At 37.0% G+C, this 21,969-nt stretch overlaps 1 protein-coding gene across 1 annotated transcript in view; it reads right to left on the reverse strand.

Moving 5' to 3' along the window:
- The window catches only part of pvrl1 (poliovirus receptor-related 1 (herpesvirus entry mediator C)), a 107,729-nt gene that overhangs the window by 32,952 nt on the left and 52,808 nt on the right, over nt 1–21,969 (reverse strand). The window contains exon 2 of the mRNA XM_015394552.1: nt 3,349–3,717. Coding sequence (XP_015250038.1) covers nt 3,349–3,717 — 369 coding nt within the window. The remainder of the gene's footprint in view (nt 1–3,348; nt 3,718–21,969) is intronic.

The raw sequence follows: 21,969 nt of genomic DNA on the forward strand, positions 1-21,969 counted from the left end.
GCATAAAAGACCTTTATGGCAGGACAGCTAGAAAAAAAAAACTGTTTAAATGCTAGAAACTGTAGCTGTAACAGAGAAATTACAATTGGCGAAAACATCATTAACATATCAAAGCCTCACATGACCGTAAACTCTAAGTTGGACATGGGACTCTGATCAGTGGATCTTAATTAAAAAATCTTAGTGAGGAAGAAGAGCAACAGTTTCATCTATGAAGTAGATTAAACTAAAGGGCTGGAATGAAAATGGTGTTAAATCCATCCTCTTCTACTCCTCAAAGGCGAAGGAGTTGTCAAAGCTGCAATCGCCAATCCAGATGCACAGTCATCCAATTTCAGTCCTTTGTGGGTTGCCAATTAGCACTCTACTTTCAGTACATCAAAAGGAAGGGTTGAGTTTAAGCGAATGCATAACTGAAATGGAGCAAAGACGAAGCCTCTTTGAACAGTGATGGTTGGTTATCTGCATGCAGGTTCCTGATATTCATGGAGATGTTGTTGCCTAAAAAGTCCTGGGAGGCTTAGCGGCATAGAAATGTGAGCTCAGAGCTGCCAAGAAGTGCTCAGGGGGAAAACTACTCAAGTCAAGTGTTTTTTTTTTCTCTTTTTACTGGGATTCAATAGAAAATACACTAGCACTTAATCACTAATTAACTCTCTAATCAGAAAAAGCCAACAACCCTTTCAAAACTTCTCTTTTTAAGATTAACTACATCTCAAACACAGCTTTTTTGTCTTGCAAGGTGTGACAGTTTGAACCAAATCACACACTCTGAAGTGGCCTTATTGATTTTTGTCTCACCTTTCATTTTTATTGACTGCCATCTGTGGTGGCTTCCTGTTTTATAATCTGGTTTCAGGGTTAACGTGCCCATCATCACATTAAGAGTGTGATTTTCACAACATGTACAGTATGTCCTGCAGAGGGATAAAAGCCTAGGAGATGGATTGGGCCACAGGGGTTAGAAATTTGGTTCAACTACATCGGACATTTACTGCAGCACAGCACAGTTATAACGCCTGGTGAAGGTTAAATATTCCTTGAACTTTCAGCATTTTTCTCATAACAAACACAACCTTCAATTTTCTTAAGATCTTTATTGGAAAATAGAAGGAAGATGATTCATGATTTTATTTTTCACCACAAAAAGAAGAGCTGAAAAGTGTGCCATATATTTGTGTTCATTATTGTTCTAAATCATGAATATTTTGATACTTCACTTAAACAGACCGTGTGGCAATATGTTCAAGCTTATGGTTTGTTGGAAGATGCATGTCCTTCAAGATTTCACCTTTTCCTTAAAGTAAAGTATGATTTTAACTTTAATCATCTTCCCAGCAACCTACACCAGAGGTGGACTGCTGTCTCTTGGTAAGTTTTCAGGTTACACATCAAATAGGGGTTTGGAGAAAATGTATTTACAGATATATTGTGATTTTTGGCTGCCCAATATAATACCGATCTTTCAGTTCCCACTACTGGTTTAACAAAAATGCATTTAATCTAAAACAATGAGGGGAAATGGGCTACCTCTACACCGCCACTGTGGCAGATAGCACCGTGTGCTGCAGCACCATTTCTGTGGTTGAGGTAGTCACAGTAGGAGACCTGGAACTGCTCGAACCCCAAACAGTATAGATTCTGATTCTATTATACAGCACCTGCTTTTTTATATACATTTAATTTTAATAGCTCTGTAAAATGTTGTATAGTAGTATGTAGTGACCCAAGTATTGTGACACGTATCGTATCGCAACATACATGCCAATACTGACCCCTAATATCAGACATTAATATGAGATGTTTAAGCTTAAGATATTCCTATATATCATATATCATTGACCTCAAACTGATTTAAAATGTTCTACAACTTTATCTCTGACGCTAGATTTTTCTTTAATCATCATCATATCATTTGATGAGCAGAGCTTTCTGACAAACCACAAAGAGCTTCACCATACAGCTGTGTTACTTGTGAGGTTAAATGATTACTTCTATTTGCTTGTCAGGTCAATTCTGATGGTAATTGGTTGCCTACATCATTTTCTATGGCCAATTAAGGCATTAAAAAACACATTTTCATCCGTTTTCGTCAGACACAGATTCTATTTAAAATCATCCAAATTGCTATTTGTCATATGACAAAATGTGAAAAGATTTAAGGGATGTCAATGTGCATTTGGGTCTTTTTATACCACAGACCAGGCCAAAAAGGTAAGGAAATATCTGACTTGAGATCTTCCATATGATACAAATCATTTTACTACAAAGCTTGCCACAGGGGAACATTAAGGAGCCGACTTTGGTTTTCCTTTATCTGGAGGATGTTTGTTTTCCCTGGTAACTAATTCTGAAAAAAAAAAATGCCCAGTTTCTGTCTTATGTCATACTGAAAGTACAACTGGGTGGAAATTTAAGATAACAGATGGGGCTCATCAGATAAGCAAAAAGTTGTTTGAAGAAATGACTTCTTAACTGATGTTCAGATGTTTTACCAGTTTCTTTTCCTGCATTACAACTCATCTTATTCAAAGCGACAGTTGCAAAATATGCTCAGGTGTAGATATATTTGTTTAACAACTTGTTGAAACTTGCAGTAGCAGGAAGGCTGCGGTCTGAATGCATTTCCTTTTTTCAAGTTTGTTTCATCGAATGAAAAATTTGATTTTTTGTGTTCTTATGTCTTTGAGAGTTTGACTCTAGATGATGCACACTGAACTTAACCGACTCAAACAGATTCACAATAAAAAATATCTATATCGTTAAGCCAATTCAAGAGATGAGAGTACAGAACACTACCCAGTAGGACCATTTAGTTTAAATAAGATACATAAAATGAGCATTAACTTTGAATTCACACTCTGATATTGATGTTAATTATGTCTCCAGAGGGTTGTGTTGAGAAATAAATCGTAATGATGATGGATCTTCAGGTGCAAAATAGTTTTTAAAGAAAGAGCAGATCTTCAAAGAAGATGTAAAGTGATTTGCATTCAGCAGACTGCAGGTATAAACCTTTTCTTTGCGTTTCTGCCTTCATCAATATGTAGATAATGGGCTAATGACTAAACCACTACAATATATGGGTGAATGATGTGCAGATTTCAACATTTACCAACTGCAAATGGATTAATAATGTAATTATTAGGTTTTATGATTATTATTTTTTAATAATCATTATTACACCCAACTACATGACTTAGAACCTCTTCATTATTGTTGCTGTGCCATTAAACATGCCATCGGTTCATTTTTATGGGGTGGAACAAAACCGCTATGCATGTCTGTGCAATTTAGCCCCCCCCTTAATTTGGATCTTTGAATATTATGCCCATAATGTTTTCTTACCAAACACAGTCAGGTTGACCATGTTCTCCCTGTTGCCTGCTGGAAATGTGGTATACTCGCAGATGTAGGCTGCCTCGTCAGAGAGCTGCAGATTGGAGAACACGATGGTGGTGTCCTCCAGTGATGGGCGATAGCGAACCTCCGCCTGCTTAAAGGCCACCCGCTCCTTGAAAGGCGGCAGGACAGACACACCCAGGGCCGGGTTGGCGATGGCAACGTTCTGCTTGGTGACGTTGACCAGCTTCTGCCAAGTGACCTGGGAGATCTTCACAGGTGGGTTACTATTGACGAAAATGCAGCGCAGCTCCACTTGTGAGCCAACAAAGCCAGACTTGCTGGAGTCCATCTGTACACTCTGTCCATTTGCAGCTGTACAAAGAAAGACATAGACAGAGAGGGGGAAAATTAATTATGATTAACAAGAGTGCAAGGCTAAGCACAAGCTCTTCAGTCAATAGCTAGGACATGCACTGAAAGTCAAAGAGTCAGTTTAGCCTCCTAGGTTCTACATGCATACTCACAGTCCACCTCACAGATAAGGCCAAAAACTCCTTTGTGCTACACATATCTATCCCTACACCTCAGTGGAAAAAGTATGGAACATGCTATTATCATAATGGGTACATCCATACAGCCCTGTCTTTGTCTGCGACGCTCCAGTTTCTGATGAGATGGGCGGGTCGAGTAGGAGCCAATGCATCACTAATGAACAAGTACAAGGGCAGAGAGTTGGAGCCAAGTCATCGAGAGCCGTGCTCCCCTCCATTCCGCACAGCAACACACCGGGTAGCCCATTGTAATTTTAATTACTTTTTGCACACAAATACCTCAGTGATTGCCTGGAGCTCCTATTAAAAGACACAATGTGGAGTCCGTGCAAAAAACAATAAGAAAGCACGCATTAGCTATAATAAAAACCCAACAATCACACACCACTTCCTTTCTGAGTATGTCTGTAGCGAGGTTGGTAGCAAAAAGAAAAACAATTAGTTGGTGAGAATGGATGATTAATCTCATCTGTTCCTTACAACTTATTTCATGCTATCTTTTCTGTTTGTACATTTATATTTTACTTTTATTGCAGCAGCATATTCCCACAACCAAAACACTTCAAAAAAATAAACATACTTTTATTGGCCCCTGTAACAATAGCTATACAACAGATATAACTGAAGCCTTTATGAGTGTGCACTCGTTTTGTTTTATGTGAACTTTTAAACAGGCAATCTTGTTTTTGACAGAAGTTTTTAGGACACAAAGCCCCTTTTCTCATAGCTAACATGAAAAATAGGAAATACATAAACTCTTAAATTAAAGTAAGGTCCACATGATTGTATGCATATCTGAAAACATGTTTTTTTTTCTGTGGTGGATGTAACAACGAAAGCTTGTGTGATGCATACAGTATAATTTACCATGACACGCATCATTTGCTACACACATAGATAAAAAGGATATGATACACTATTGTATACCGTACTAGTTGTGAGATGAAGGATACTGTAATCATTTCTCCCACTGTGATTCCGCCCACAAACTATTTTTGCATTAATGTATTTTCCTTTTTATCAAATTGCATAGTTAACAGCAACTACCCTATGCTGTAACTACAAAGCCCCACTAATAAGTGCTCCCCTTCGGTAACAAATTTATCACAAGATTATTAGTAAGATAGGTCCCTCTTCCTTTTTACTTTAACCATTTTTACATTTTACCTGCTAAGATGAGTAATTATCTATCAGTGCAGACAGAGCATCTGCATAGTGTTGCATTATTGGGTAACTGATTTTACTTTTACATAGTATTTTTGGAATAAGTCTGGAATCTCTTCGCACTTGTGATTAAGTGTAGTTTATTAGTCAACTTTTAAATTTTGATGCAACAAAAGATTTTAATCATTGCAACATGTGATATGTGATGAAAAATTATGCTGTAATTTTTTTATTTTTACGAAGCTATGTATTTCAAACCCTACTTCTGATAACTGTGAGTGTTAAGCTCATGTTTTTGAAAACTTTCAGGGACTAAATTTCCTTCATGTCAATCAAATATTTACTAGGAATAAAACAAGCTTATGGAGTTTGATTAAATGATGTCATTCGTTCAGAAGCAGAATCATCTCTTTTTATCCCAATTAGGGGCTGAAAATCTTAATCTTAAAGATTTCACCTTTGTCTCAACAATGTTGTCCAGTTTTATTTTACAATCTCAGTAAATTCTGAACCTGGACTTTACAGTGAATGGTATCAGAACTGATGTGCCATTGCAGAGCCTCAGCCCCTTGTTGCTTTCAACACATCTTTGTTTTCCCAGGCTCTGATTTATGTCCCTTTCTAGGTGAGAGCTGTTGATGTCCCATATCCTCATCTGACAGCCCCTGGCTGCTGCTCGTATTTACAACCATCCACTGCTATAATTATCTCCTATGGATAGGGAAGGACCCACAGGAAGAATGGATGGAATTTTCTCCGTTAATCACCCCGGACTCATAAAACCGTGAGTCGTGAACTGAGAGAAAATATGTCTCAAGCGAATGAGCCAAGGCCTTAACATACACGCCACAAACTGAGTGGCTCTTTAACAGCGGGTAACGACACCGCAGTGAAGGATAATCGCTAACTTCTGTTTCCACAGGGGGATTTAAAGCGCGTATAAAAGAGATTCATTTCTCCACGATAATATCCGGTTTTGTCAATCTTGAGACAAAACTAAATAATATGAAGCAGAGTGGAGAAGGGGCGTTTTGAGCGTGCAGCATCAAACTATCTCAGAGGCAGCTGCCGTTATGTTAAGATTTTTTGCTTGTAAAAACAGCAGGTAGTCAGCCGAAGGACATTGGGTCACAACTCAAGCACAAAGGAGAGGAAATGATGGAGACACTGGGTGGAAAACTATTAAGATAAACAGAGTTGTTTTTTCTTGTTTTTATACTACCACATTTTACAGTGAGCGTATAACCGTCAGGATGATTTGCTTGTGATGAAGAGCAGTGCATTTTGAGAGGCAATTTCAATCTATTGTTATATACTTTCAGTCAAACCTGCCTTTGCAGCAGACTTCAAATCATATGAAACAAACTGACAACCTTTTGAAGTTGCTGAGAACACATCATCTTTCATTTCCGTCTGAACACATCAGAAAAGGGCTTCTGATGACAGATTGATTCACTAATACAGTTTGACAGAAAGGACTGGCAACCTTGTCATGTGTACCTTCAGAACCACCTGTGTCCTCGAACAGCCCAGGGCAACGCTTTACTCCCATTTGATCATGGGTTAGATTACCAGTTACGCCAACTGTAGTCTGATATTTGCAGAAGCAGCAAACACAAATTACCTTTGGGCGACACTAGTTAAAGTTTAATCTCAAGTTGGAGCGAGGTGGGGGGGGGTAGTCTTATCTCAACAGTTTTTTGCAGCTAAAACACTAACGGCAGACAGAAGCTGCAGCTCCCCTCTCCCAAATATGATGCCATATTTGTTTGTTTCCTCAACTTTTTTGATTACGTTTATGTTTTTTCATCAAAGTTATTTATTTCAGATCGAAAAAATATAAAATAAAAAAAAATACAAGTAAGTATAATGATGATTTTCAAATTATGATTCAAGTTTTTAGGATATATCAGGTTTAAAGAAACCGATTCTAACCCTCCGAGAAAGTTTAAATGATTTCCTAAGTCTTAGGGATCATCAATATTTGTTTTTTCTCTTGTTGTTTGTTTCATTTAGAAGTGTTTTATAGACCCAAAACGATGGTGGCCTTTAATTTCTTGGATTTTAATGTAAAGTTTTTGATTATTTGATGATGAGCGCTTGGAGAAAAATAGGTTGGCCGACAACATGAGATGATCTGGCACTGCTCTATGCTTTCTACATCGGTGTTTGTTTAATGTGGTTTATTTTAGTACCCAAACCTTAGAAATGTATCTTTCAAACCCACATTTCCAACTGATAGATGTCATTGAGTTTCTCTTATATGACTTTTAAATACTTTTGATCCCAGAATAATGTCTAGCTTTTAAAGATCTTTTATTTATGGAATTTTGAGACTGTAGTAACTTGACAAAGTAGCTTTTTTAAATAGGGCATGGCTAATAGACTCCAAAACCCCATTTTGTATTAATTTAGGGTTTTTGGCCTAGTATAATATTTTTGAGCAAGTTTGGCGTTCAAATGAAATATTACTATATATACTATACAATCTTGTTCACTACCATAAATTGAGGTCAAACCAATGTGAACCAAAGAAAGAAGCATAATTGCAAACAGCCACGCAGTCCTAAACCACTTAGTCAAAAACAAGAGAAGCCCACTGAGACCCTCCTCTGAGAATCATGTACTCCGCTGCTAAGAACTCATACACTACAGGAGCAAGAGGTATTAATGTGATAGATTTCTGGAGGCTTTGGGGAACCAGTGGTGCGAGGTGTTGCACTCTGAGAGGAAGATAGGCAAAGTAGCATGGATGCAAAACTGCAGAAAGAAGCACATGGAACAAAGAGAAAGGTGGAGCTTCAGGGAGATTTGTAGGTGAGCTGCAGGTCTGAGCCAGGATGGCATTATCATCTGTGGTGCTGTAGCTTTGTTCTTGCACAGACAAGAGGGTGACTGGGGGGACAGTCATGCTCTAATGCACCTGAGGCAAGATGCTTCACAAAGAGCTGCCAGACGCAAAAATAAAAAACAGGGAGAAAGACAGATAAATAGAGAAATAAGGCCTATCACTGCAAAGAAAATCAACTGGAAAAAAGCAACAAATGTAAAGATATGTTAAACCTGGCAGTATGTAAAAAAAGAGACCTGATTCACACCAGGTGAGCTGACTTGGATCAGAGAGGACATTAGGGGGCACCATTAAAACAGCTGTTGTACCGTCTGGCCCTGTACTGATAGCAACAGACTCCAAAGGTCTCAGCACAGTGCTGAGCACAAAACGTTGAACTGTAATAAAGCCTGGCTTGTCAGGCGGAGAGGGAAAGCATGTGCTTTGTGTTGTTTGCATATGGCACTTTGGGACCTAACAGCTTTCAGCTTTCTTACGGCATGTGGACGAAGTCCAGGAAAATACAGAACGGGAAGGCAGCTTTCACTGGAAGAAGTCCCGATCACAAAAAAAACGCAAAAGCTTGATTGTACTGAAATTAGCCGCTTTCAGATATTTTATAACACTACTGGGAAATGGTGAATAATAAAACAACAGTAATTTCTCTCTGTAACAAATCAAAATGAAAAAGCAATCACATTAACATTTCATATCTGCCTTTTGTTTCTACTGCTTGTGAAAACAAATACACAAAACTCGTTTATCACATTTCTGTCTATATTGTTAACAATAATACTAGGATTGAAAACAAAAATATTAGAAAGCCCACAAACCAAAAGCCATTCGGCACCTCATAACATAACATCTAATATGTAAAACAGTAATGTTGGATGGTATTATTGTATTAAGGTCTTCTTGGGTATCAAACATTTTTGAAATACCATTCCCACTATGTTTGCTGCCCTTATGCAGTCCTCTTCTTCCATTTCATATCTGTAAGCAACCCATTTCACATCCAAGAACTTATTAGTACATATCAGTGTCTTCTTTTGTAATATTTATTCATTCATGTTTATAATGTTTGTTCCTGTTTATGTCAGTTTACTTTAAGAAATATACCTGATAACCACTGATCCAACTAAAATAATTACACCATCTCCCGATTGTATGCATCATTTATTGGAGATAAGCAATCCCATTGAAATAAAATTCATGATGAGCAAAATTAATGAAATAGCTTTATATTTTTGGCTCTCAAACAATTCATACTTCTTTTATCTAGTGGTGTTCTCACCTGCTTTGAAAAATGATGGGTTAAAAAAGAATCTTGCTTCATCATCAGAATCGTGGTTATTTGACTCATATAAACATTATCCTTCAGCAGGAGGTCACTCTCTGTTCATGGGGTTTAATCAAGGGGTCATAAACCTGTATATTCCACATAAATCAGCTCTCCCTGACCTGGATTAAACTCAAAATATATTATTGCTTTTTATTGAAGCCTATAAATTGTGTACACTATATTAAACATAATATCATTGTATTTATAACCCTTGTAGACAGCAGTTAGTAAAAACCTAAAAAACTGAAAAGTTTGCTGCCTGCTGCAGCAGAGATGGACACAGTTTAAGAAAAAAAATAACTATGCGGTACTCCAGTAATTACTCCAGTTTTCTTATAAAAATGGCATATGACCTTTTATTTAAGTGAGCTCCTTTGCTATAAGTCATTTGTCCATGATTTAACCTCAGTAAACAGACATCAGTTGTTTAAAGGGGGAAATTATTGGCTCTATTGGGGATTATATTCCAAGGTCAGATTTGTGCCAAAGTCAGATTAACTTCCCTATAATTTAATTCTTACTCCTGCAGCATGAGGGAGGGAAAGATTAAACAAAGAGCTCTCATCAATTTCTGTTTTTAAAGCAATCCTGCACTTGCTAAAACTAAAATCCAGAGAGGATTTCATAATTTCATAGAAAATACACCAAATAATGTTTAGAGCATAATTGTTTTTCTCTAAAGATTTTCAGGGAGGAGACGGAAAAGGGGAACTCTGCCCTGTCACTTCCAGATACCAGGGAAAGTTTATGTGTCCTGATCTTTCCACAATGGAAAAAAAAACATCTTGCCTTAAAGCTGCACTTTAAGGCAATCCCCTCATCATCATCTCTCAATCTTTGGTTACTTCATTGTTACTTAAGTTGTGAGCTGAAAGATAAAACGTAGCCTGGGCCTCTGGGGATAATGACTGTTTAATGTAGTCACAGTTCCCACAGAAATGGCAGAGGCCTCAGTTCCCCCTATTCATGACATGACCACACAAGGGGTGCTTATTAAAGGAGGGGGGCGAGAACCAAATCCACTGTCTCATACATAAAACCTCTCATTAGCTGCTTGTTCATACCCCTGATGGAACCTTTTAGAAATTATTTTGTTATACATTTGTCTCAGTAATTTAGAGCTCATTCTGTGGCATTGTACTGATGATGCACAGCAATAGAGAGCTTTATTTTTTATAAAAACCTACCCCAAAAATTACTCTGGTGTTGCTCAAGGTTATTTAATTGAAGTTCCAGCTTTAATTTCCACCACAGGAGCTGCCATATCCTACTTTTAATGACTGTGGCTGTTCAGTTTTTTGGATGGTGCATTACGTGGCATAGAATTTGCTTTTATCTCCACTCAGTCACTATTAGACGGTGCATGAGCCAGGCCTCTTTGGGTAAATAACTGTATATCTGCCAAAGCAGCTCTCTTTCCCCTCTGTCTCTCAAAGCAAACATTCAAATGCAGCGGCAAGCAAAACCTCACTGGAACAGATGGTTTGTAGACCTGCTCCTAATTTCCCACTATCTGGTTCAAATTTGAAATGCTCTTTTGTACAACACACCCGTTCATTGCGGACAATGTAACATCTGCTGTGCTGTAAACATTAATGATTATCTGTAATATTTATTACGTTAGGCAACTTCCCAATCTGGGATGGCTCCATGAAAAGCGGCTATGGATTTCATTTGAACGGATGGTAATAGCCTTGTTTGAGTGGGTGAGAGAAACGTAATAAAGGAGTGCCGTTGAACAGTAGTTCTGTGTCTTTTTTTTTCCTTCACATGGGAACTGTAAAATTACAACGTTCAGGTTTGCAGCAATTTCCACCCAATGTCACAGCATCTGCAGTTTCTGAGGCAACACGAAGTTCAGAGCACAAGTCCACACACATTTTGCCCCTGGAGCCAGCGTTAAGGTGTTTGAAATGTCAAGGGGATTGCATTAGTTTGCCTGCAAGAGAGCTTTTCATCTTAGTTCAGCAAGATAATGATTCATCCTTGAATGAAACACCTCCACTCAATACCCGCACTGTTCAGTTCCTGAGAACCAAATGGGACTGACAAAGTGGAGTTCATTACACCCTTTCTGGGAACATCATCTTTGCCTTTCTGAATTCAGTATGTCTGTTATATACCACTAAATGAAAGCCAAATTATACTAACGGGCTGAGACTATATACAATATCCTGTTCTTCAAGACTTTGGGATTCCAATTGCTTTTTGTTTATAAACAGAGTAAAAGTATGACTTTTAGTTACCTATTTACAAGATTATCTCATCGAAAAGTACACTCCAGGTTCTACTGGTTGATTTGATTACATTTTAGGCTCATTTAGTAAGGAGGTGGACTTTTTTATTGTCAGAAAAGCTTTGGAAATGTATGGATTTCTTTGTATTGTTTTAAACAATAAAATAATGAATTCATCTCTTTTCTAAGAAAATGTATTCAGTTCACATTTGATCAAGCTAAGTAGTTTAGATTGTACATGATGTATTATCAAATACACTATAGGGTGAAAAGTGAAAAAATGTAGTATGAATAGGATGCTAGAAAACACACACCAACCATATCATGGCTTGCCACTAATAGTAATTTAGAAACAGTCCTAATAAACTGCCTAATGAACTGCCATAACTCCTATGAAATCTTATTCTATAAAAAAAAAAAGATTTAAATAGAATTTCCGAATTTGTGTTACATATATCTACATAATTAATAAAAAAAAAATACCAAACTTCCAGAACAATTAAATCAACGTGTAATGATTATGTACACCGTTTTTAATTTTATGTTTCCAGGAATGAAGTCAGTCTGCATAATATGGGTACATTCTCAGCCAGCTGTTTCAGGAAAATTTAATTATGGTTTCATTATTGCAACAGAGGTTCTTAATTCTTGGACGCAAGAAGTGAAATGCCAATGGTGGTACAAATTGGCAAAAGTTCAAACTTACCTCGACTCCTTGGCAGCGAGCTTGAAGCAGCATCCTTTTGTGTAACTACACATGCGTGGTATATAATTCCCTCAAATACTAACCAAATTTTTAAACTTCATTTGACAATCCCCTTTGTATTTTTGTAACCAGGAAATATGCTACAAAAAAAGAACAGTGTTTGAAATAAATCATTACTTACAAAAAATCAATTACTGGAACAATCCAGTGATTGGGGCTTCTTTTGGATACCAAATCTTTATAGGTCGGCAATCCAATTAACAGAGCAGCTAAAGACCTACTTTGTTTCATCAAAAATACCATAGCTACATGAGCAAAATTCTTAAAAAGTCACATGTATGAGACAAACATCATTTAATAAGAAGAAAGATATCTTTCTCCATGTCTATCTCCCAGTCCCTTAGAAATTAATGCATCTAATGTTTATGTTATGCTAACTTAATAGAAAATATCCTCGGAGGGATCCTGCATTTTAGTCGCCTTTGAATGTGGCAATGACAAATAGAGTAGGGCAAAAAATAAGGCTTTTGCCCTACAGAGACAGAGAAAGGGAGGGAGAGATGGCTTGTATCGAGTGTAAACACAGCGTCAGCGGGCTCTGACCCTCCTCCATAGCCCTGCAGCTTAACTAAACAAGGCCACCATAGTTTCGGTTCTACGACACAAAATAAACAAGGCTGACGTTACCTGACCAAATGGAGAGGTGACATCACCCGCTGATACCCGAGAGCCAGCTAATGTCAGTAAACAAAAATGTGGGTATGAGTGAAAGGGAGAGATAGTTCCCCACCTGGTAAATGACTGACTTTAAGCATTACAGCTGTGTCTCTGAGTGTATATGTGACTGAAACTCACATGAAAAAGCCAGAAACTGAAGCAGGTGATGTGAGATTAAGAAATAAAACGTCAGCATGGTGTGAGAGCAATAACCGCCAGATAATAACACGCTTTATCAGAATGATCCCGAGCCAAAACACAAGGGAGCACTTACACAGATGAGACAATTAGTCAACAAAGCATCACGGCCGTGGAAGGGGTTCAGCACACACATTGATGTGCGCTGGTTATTTTTCAATAATGCAAAAGTTTCCCTGGGCTTTCAAGTGGGAGCATCTGCAGGATGTCTTAATAGCGAGGGGCAGATCAATAAATAAAAAGGGGGCCACAGGCACACATCACAGTGATGCATTATGGCTCCAGAGCGGCCAAACCCTGTTGGCAGCAGGTGAAGGCGCAGAGCGCCGAGGAGTTAACGGCTGGTTTTACATAAATATGATGTAGAGGATTTTCAGGGGAGTTAAGAAGGTGGAGTTAGCAGTGAGAGTGGCACATGGAGGGTCAGCCGTGGAGAGCAGATTACAGCACTCAGGATATTAAAGTGGAACAGAGACTCTGCTGCAGGCAACAAACCTACTGTTGATATTTCCGTATTAGCACAGGGTGACAAAGAGGCAATGTCCACATATGCCTTGGACACAGGTGAAAGAGCTTTAGAATAATGCACCTGCAATATGTGCAGGTAAAGAAGGAGTTCTTGGAGATTTACCACGATAAAAAAGTAAATCCAGCCAATTACCAGGAATTCAAAAAGGTTCTCGTAATTCTAAATATCGAAAATACAGGTGACTTATTTTAATAATCACATAAACAGGATTGCTGCCACTCTGTGCTTCAACATTGTCTAAATAGCATTGTGTGTATAATGTGTGTACATAAAGGGTTACGACACTCATAACCTCATCTCCCTTTTAAATGTTGGTTTTCTTTATGATTAATATGGATTTTTGAAAAAAATATCTTAAAATTACTTTTAGGCAAAATGGCTAAGAATCTAGAAAAATAAAACTTGCTTTATAATATAAATCAATTGCAAAATAAGAGTTAAAATAGTTTTAAATTACATCTATCTTGCTAACTGAAAAACACAAAGAATAAAGTCATGAAAAAAGAAATTTATAGCTATGGAACAATTTCACATTTTGTTATCTTATAACCACAGACTATAATAAACTATATGTAATGGATCAATACAAACTATTGTATAATTGTGAAGTAGAAGAAAATTAATTCAGTTTTCTTTAAAAAATTTACAAAAATGAAAAATATCAAAAAGTGTGGCAGTCCATTTAATCAGCTTCCTTCAGAAGTCTCGTTTTTTAAGCATCTCCATAATTTTACCCAACTATAAATATAAACACTGTGTAAAGTTCTTATATGTTTATCTAAGAACATTAATGAACAAACAGCATCATGCAGACCATGTATACAGTATGGATTAAGTCACAGGTTAAAGATTTGCTGACTGAAAGAGCCATTGGATCAATGGCTCTATTAAGACTGAAAGTCCAATTCTTGAAAAATTTGCTTATGTTGGGACATACATTTTAACAAAATACATTAGTTAAGATTAATAGTAAAAAAAAAAAAAAAAAACGCTCAGAGGTTAAGATAACCTTTTCAGGACATATAATTTTTTTTTTTTTTTTAGGAAGAAAAATGTTTCCAGTTCTTACACCCTTAATCATGGCTGATTATAACAGCTGTCACTTTCATTCCATTAGTCATTTTAAATGCTATTTCAAACATCCTGTTTTTACAAGTATGAACCACAAACATCTTAAATGAATAAGCGCTGGACAATGAAGGGCAGAGGATTATCCATAAAAATGCTTGTGCAGCACAGGGTGTATAGGAACGGGGGTTGGCTGCATCTAAGCCAGAACCACAGCAGTACCCTATACCTCCTCTAAGCACTCAGTAAATACAGCATGAAATGCATGTAAAGTCCTGCCAAAAAGTGCTGAGAAAGAGTCTGGCCCTGGACAATCATGCATGACAAATCCCTCTCTCACACCATCTGTTCTATTGTCCACAAGTAAAGATAAGTCTTGGATAGAGTACAGAGAGTGGATATTTCCAAATGATTATGCCAAGCACTTGTGTTGGATACATAATAAAACATTAAGATTTTGAGAAAAAAAAATCAAACAGTTATTCAGCCTAAAATGGATGATCAATTATAGGCTGTATATAAGAGGACAGAAATTGGCAAGTCATAAAAAAGAAAACAAAAATACAAAAAAAGAGTGTAAATCTGAACACAGCATGCAAGGTGACCTTTAGAAATACTCTTAGTCATGAAATAACGTTTTTGGTGTCTGACCCATATCAACCTTTACTCGTGATTTTTTTTCCCCTTAAAGGTATATTGGAGGATGTTCTTTTTGTGGGTGGATCATCAAAATAAGTGGTCCTCCTAACTGTCTATCATTCTGGTGATAGGTTTACGTATGGCCCTCATTTTCACTATTTTGTGAGTCTGACATTTTGGAAAAATTCCATATCTTCTTTTGGAATGTAAGCTTGTATGCAATGCGATGCAAAAAGCATCGTGCATGAGGAGAAAAGTGGAGAGGATTTTTTTTAAGTGGAGAGGGTGGGTCTTTTCAGAAAAATGTGCAAAAATCCTCTACTATACCTTTAAGAAAGGCCTGCAGATATTCCAGTGGCAAACAAAATGGATGATTAGCTCTAATAACATGATAGAAAAAGCAATGGTGCCTGACTGGTTCTTTATTAAACCATAGAAGAGACTTAATAATAAATATTTGAATAAAGATTTTTTTTCAGCTGTAGCCTTAATAGATTTCTTTGTAATAATTAATGCTGTGCATATCTTACATTCATATGAATGCATAGTGAAAGAAATGCAGTAATGCCCTTCATCAAAGTGCAGCTATAACTGTACCTCAACAAAAAATGGGAAGCGAGACAAGAGTTTTTTTTTTGTTTTTTTTCTGCCAGCATGGTGTGGGGCATTCATACAGCGATCCATTAACATACAGGAGAGGGAATTCACACTCCAGCTGGAGTGGGCAGTGGGCTGAAGCCCCTGTCTGCTATCAATTAACAAGCACGCTTAGTATGTGCCTGAGTCATGATCACCACGGGGCTTTGGAAAAAAAACAAACATGCATGACAAAGATGATATTTTTATGTTTTAAGAGACCTTATTTCATGTCATGTTTGTTCATGAGTAGTATTCTTCCTATTTTGGTTAAAAAAAAATAATAATAAAAAATAGGTGCATACCTTCAAAGAGTAAAGTACAAATTAACACGATTAGTAATTTTGCCCTGAAGTCACAACATTTAGGCATGGATTAGTATCCTGATGCCAACACTGGAGGAACAAATATCCATCTTTGCTTGCGCTGATAATGTTAGATATGCTTCAAATACCCCCCCTCCCATTTTAAGAAAAATATGTTATCTTTTCTTAAAATGTAAATTATTTGTAATGCTTGTACATTTTTACAAGCGTTATCTGCTTCGGTTCAACTGTAACATTTCCTCTGCAGTACAAGAAACTTCATTATAAATTAAGTCCTCCTTACCCTTATTCGAATCAAGGGGATACATTAGACTATGATTCTTCATTAACAATGTTAGTCCTTTTTACATGTTTAATGTGGTTTATAAACGGAATGACTAAATTAAACAAAAGACTGAATGTTTTAGACTTGGAAAAAATCTGTTGGGTAAGCCGGTTTTAGCTTTAGCCAAGGTGGAAGACATTATGAGCGGTTCTTGGAATGGCATAGGGCCTTGCAGTTTAAAATGTTTACCGTGCCAACAAAGTATTAATATATGGTTAAGAAAAGAGTAAAGTAACAGAGTCCAGATATCTATTAAGTAAAACTGAACAGCTTGAAGACCACATTAAAGATGAAAAAGTTCAGAAATTAAGAATCTCATCTTCTAAGAAAATTCCTAGAATTTTCACTTGAACAGTGTATTGTGTGAAAACCATAATCAAACACACTTTAAATAAATGCAAGAATGTACACTAACGAGGCATGGGAACAACATCAGTTTCCAAATCATTTCTGAACTCTGGTCTTTGTCACAATCCCCCCGCTTTTAATGTGTGTTTGGATCACAAGCGATTCTGAAATCCAGCGGTTCTCGGCAGAACTCCGAGACCTGGACTGAGCCATTTCCTTAACCACGACCACAGCCCCAACTTTCCAAGGCGAGCCAGGCTCCATGTTCCACATACATACAAGGGTTGGAATGCTCACCACATCTCAGGACTATGGTCATATTCTGCTGCATGTGCTTTCCAGCTGTGATCAAGTATTGTCTTTCCCACCAGCCTTTGAGCTTCATCCTATAAAGCATGATCCCAAAGCCACGCTTTCTGTACATCAAGCCTGTATGTGAAATTATACAGTATGTCAGATCTGGAAACAATTCTACAGTTTATTACTTTTTAATGTCTAATGTAAGTAAAACAACTAGCAAATGACCAAATTAAAAGAAGTTATACGTGTGATGGAAAGTAGATTTTTATCAGAGATTAATTTCAGGCTTCTGTTACTCCATGTCATCTTATTGTGACATTATTGATGGAAAGCTTTAAAAGAACATACGGAATAACAGCACAGTTTGCAACTGGTCTTTTAAGAGAGAAGCAATTGGCAAAGAATCGTGAACCACAAAGCCACAGTGGTTTGGAGGGGGTAGGGGAGAGGAGCGAAGACTGGAAACTGAGTATGGTGGTACGAGTCACTCCAGCCTCAATAAGTCCTTAGATGTCAGACAATGTATTTTGAAATGGAGAGCCAGGATACAGAAGCAGTTTAGTAAAAACATGAAATGCAAGAAAAGGCAGACCAGTGGCACAAAATGGCTACAAAGAGGGGCAACTAGAACTTGTGTTAACTATTTAAATAAAGAATAGTGAACGGTTTTTCCTTGTTTCTTTTGAAAAGTTCACACTGGGTGGTCTTGAGGCAAAAAGAAGCAGGGAATCAGAATGTGGTGGTTTACTGATACCAAAATTTATAGAGTTTTTCTACAAAATATACCTTAAAATGGAAATTTCATGAGAGCTGTACAAAATGAAATTTCTTTTTGTATAGTCTCCCTGTATACAAAATGACAATAAATGTTGTATAAGCCTAAGTCTAAGTTAACCATACTGCATATCTTTATAAAAAGTGCTGTATGTTTATCTGACCCTTGGGAGCATAGTAGTTCTGCCCAACCCCGACCTGTTGCAACGCATTCCTGGTCAGCTAATTGAAAAAAGATTGTGCACTTCTCTCACACTCCTAAGACAGAGAAATATGGTGCTAAATTTGCTGAATATAATTGCCAATGCCTGGGGGCATTAAAGTAACTATGCTGGTCAGAATCGTAACATAAACTGCAGGTCTCTAATCTGAAATATAGATTTTATTTTATTTTTTATGCATTTTATCACATGCAGTCATTAACCACTGTTATATAATTGCTGTCACCCTATGATTTTAGCACAGTGTCTGTAGGGTGTCATGTTGTTAAATCGCCAGGCTAAAATACTAAGACAACAGCTTTTCTGATTTTCTCTCCTTTGATGTGAAAATAAAATGTACTATTTTGAGCTACAAATTAAAAAAAAAAAAACCTGATAAATAACACTTGTAAAAATAGTCACAGCATATTGCATTTTAGTTTTACCATGATAAAATAAAAGCATTCTGTTTCTCTTAAGCTTATCACACACAGGGAGTCTCACAAAAGACTATTCCAAAGAAGAACATTTTCTAAAACTAAGTGGACTTGTTGCTTTTGAAAGTTCAAGAGTAACAACAAACACCACAATTTACAGAAGCTGAGAAGAAAAGCGTGTCCAGATAACAACAATTTGGATTAAAAGCCTTTTACTAGACATGTGTGCATTGAAATGCGTAAATCGACTGCAAGAAAACACTGGAGATAATTATGTGGCTCAATGCAATCTTACTGTGGTCAAATTGTACTCTGTGAATGCTGTATGACTAGTCCACTGGCAGCTTGAGCTATTAACTGCAATCAAGCCAGCATCGTAATTACCCTCGACGTTAAAAGATATTCTGTAGTTGAACCTCAGAGATTAGACTTGAAATGCAGAAGGCACTGTGAGGTTAGGCGGCGAAAATGGAACGAATTATCACTCGAAGGGCTTTGACAAAAACAAAGAAAGAAAAGCAGTTCTGACAGACGCTGATAGCATATGCCTATTGATCAGCAGATGGACGAAAAAGGGAACGAAGCAGAGAAATTCAACAGCTCATTCAGGACCTTTGCAGTGAGGGTCACGTTTATTGGCTCTCTTGTTAACGATGGGTAGAAAGCCTTAAAATAAACTCATTCAGTCTTCTATTTTGGTATTAATATCTCACAGTGACACTTTTAGAAAATGTGACCTTTAGTTTAAGTATATTCACTTAGCAGGAGAAAATATCCAAAATTTGTATTTTTTTTGTTGTTGTTAGATATAATTATTGTTAGAATAATTGGTACCCCAAGGAGTTCCCTGAAAATAAATTAACTAGTCATGTTATTTTTTCTTTTCTGTTTAAATTACACTTTTAAGTGTTTAGGTTCCAAGACTTCTAACAGCCTATTAATGTATGACTCTGTTTCCATGTTTATGGCATGTCACTATAACCCATTTCCTTCAGCTACTGGCCCTCAGTCCAGTAAGAACCAATATTTCTCATCTTCACAGAGTAAAATGATAGCGAGGTAGAGAGATATTTGGGTCCTAAATTTCCATAACGACCATTAGACACTCTGAAGCTACAAACAGGCTCTTTTGTCCTAACATCACAAATGTGCTAAGTTACCAAACACTACTAAGAGTATAACTGAGCCTATAGACTTCACCTGGATGGCTGCTTTTGCAGAAAATAAATAAATAAATAAATAAATAAATAAATAAATAAATAAATAAAAGAAAAAAAGAGAAATAAATACTCCAGGAGAGGATTGACATGAGAAAAATAGCATCACTCTCACTTTTAAGCATGGTAGAGGATCTGTGATACTGCGGGGGTTTTCTTCCACAGACACTGGGGTATTGGGTGAATGGCATAAAGTACTACTCTTACATAATATAAAAGTAACTCGGTCGTCCTTGTTGGGTCATAAGACCAAATCAGCACAGCTGATATTAGCATATCAGGAACAATGGAACAAAAGAAGGAAAAGCAAGGAACAAAGATCATTTAAAATATGAAATAAAAAAATGCTCTGAAATTATTACAACTAAACCTTACAGGACTCACATTTTTTTGTTTCTTTTTTTAACATACATCTCTCCTACATGCTATGGGAGTATTGCTTAAAGCTCTTACCCTCGAGTTGCCCTCCCTTACTGTGTATAGACTGTGGCCTGCTCATTGTTTGACAGGATTGACAAGCTCCCTAGCAGAGCTGATTAAAAGCTTTAAGGTCAGAGAAGTGGGACAGATATCGAGCGAACACCTGTCTCCTCGCTGTGAGCCAGTCCCATACTGGGTGTGTCCTGCACTGGCATTGGATCAATGGCTCTATTAAGACTGAACCAGGACTACTCATTTTCCCCCCACACAACAGTGCTGCTTTGGCTTGCAAATAACCTACTGCTTCCCAATTTCACTTCCTTTCACCTGTCTTTTGATTACATCACATACGGAAATTGTTGCTTTTGCTGCAGCTAAGAAAAGAAACAGCTCATATCAGATATTTACATAGACATCAGGTGAGGGAACACTTGAAATTCAGAAGTTTACATAGATTTCCTTAGCATATGATAAGACTGCCTTTCTTAAACTGTATGATTTGGCTAAGATATTTTAATTACCCTGCCATAAGGTTTCACAATAGTTTCCAGCAACTCTGGCTGATTTATTCAGGGAAAACTAGTGAAACTGAGCCAGACAGTGTGCTTTAAGCTATGATGAAGCAATGCATTTTGAAAAGTATGCAAGTCCCTTCTGCAACGGACCTCCCCCCCTAACCCTAATGACTTTACAGGGGACATTAATATAATCTATTTTCTTTTTCTTTTCTATAAAAATGGCTTCTTCTCTGAGTGGCATTTCTGCTCATGGTGATATAATACTCATTTCACTCTGGAGAATGACTCTCTTATCAGCTTAAGGCAGCAATTTCAAAATGCCATTGCCTCTTCTCTGGTCGTGGTCCTCATACTCTTTCTGAACACGATGGCTGGAGATGTTTCAGTATTCTTTATTCTTGCATATAATTGTTTGAATAAGTCCAATGCATCATATGTATGCATCTGTAAGCTTTACCGAAGGAAGAAACACACTTTCAAATTTTTCCTCGATTTTTTTATTTTTTTTACTTTTTTATGAGGCTATACAAGAAAGCAGTTTGTTTAAAATGTTACCCTAAAATGTGGATTTGACTATTTCAAACAAATGGGAGTCACAAATAAAAAAAACAAGTTACCTTTTCCAAAAGATAACTATGTTTTTAAACAATATCTGAATTGTTTAGTCATAGTAATTCAGTCATTTACATATAAAAGTAGTAAAATAGAAAAGGTAATCATAGCCAACCTAAAACATTAAGATATTTTTTTGATTTCATCTCTCACAGCAAGAAAATAGCTAAAGTCTTTTTATTTTTTGTTATAGCTACAGAATTTCTTCCTCTTTCTGTTAAAAATAGCCATGGAAGAGGCTGGCCACTGAAGATTTGCCAAAGGATTACAGATCATTAAAGAAATGTTTGAAGTTCACTTGAAGCCTCTCCAAACATGTTATCCGAATCGCGGAATGAACACTGTCTTAGCCACGTTTTAATCTCTGAAATAAAGAGTCTCAAGAAGCAGGGCACTAGCTGTGTGCAGTCAGAATCCAGAAATGGACATTTAAATTTGCCTGCCTTTCCTCTGTAGATACCAAACCAATTTCTTGACTTCTGCTTCTCGTAGGTTTCCAGATCAGAAATGGTCTACTTTCACATGGTTTAT

This window comes from Cyprinodon variegatus, unplaced genomic scaffold, assembly GCF_000732505.1.
Source record: "Cyprinodon variegatus isolate N-32 unplaced genomic scaffold, C_variegatus-1.0 Scaffold693, whole genome shotgun sequence".
Lineage (NCBI taxonomy): Eukaryota > Metazoa > Chordata > Actinopteri > Cyprinodontiformes > Cyprinodontidae > Cyprinodon > Cyprinodon variegatus.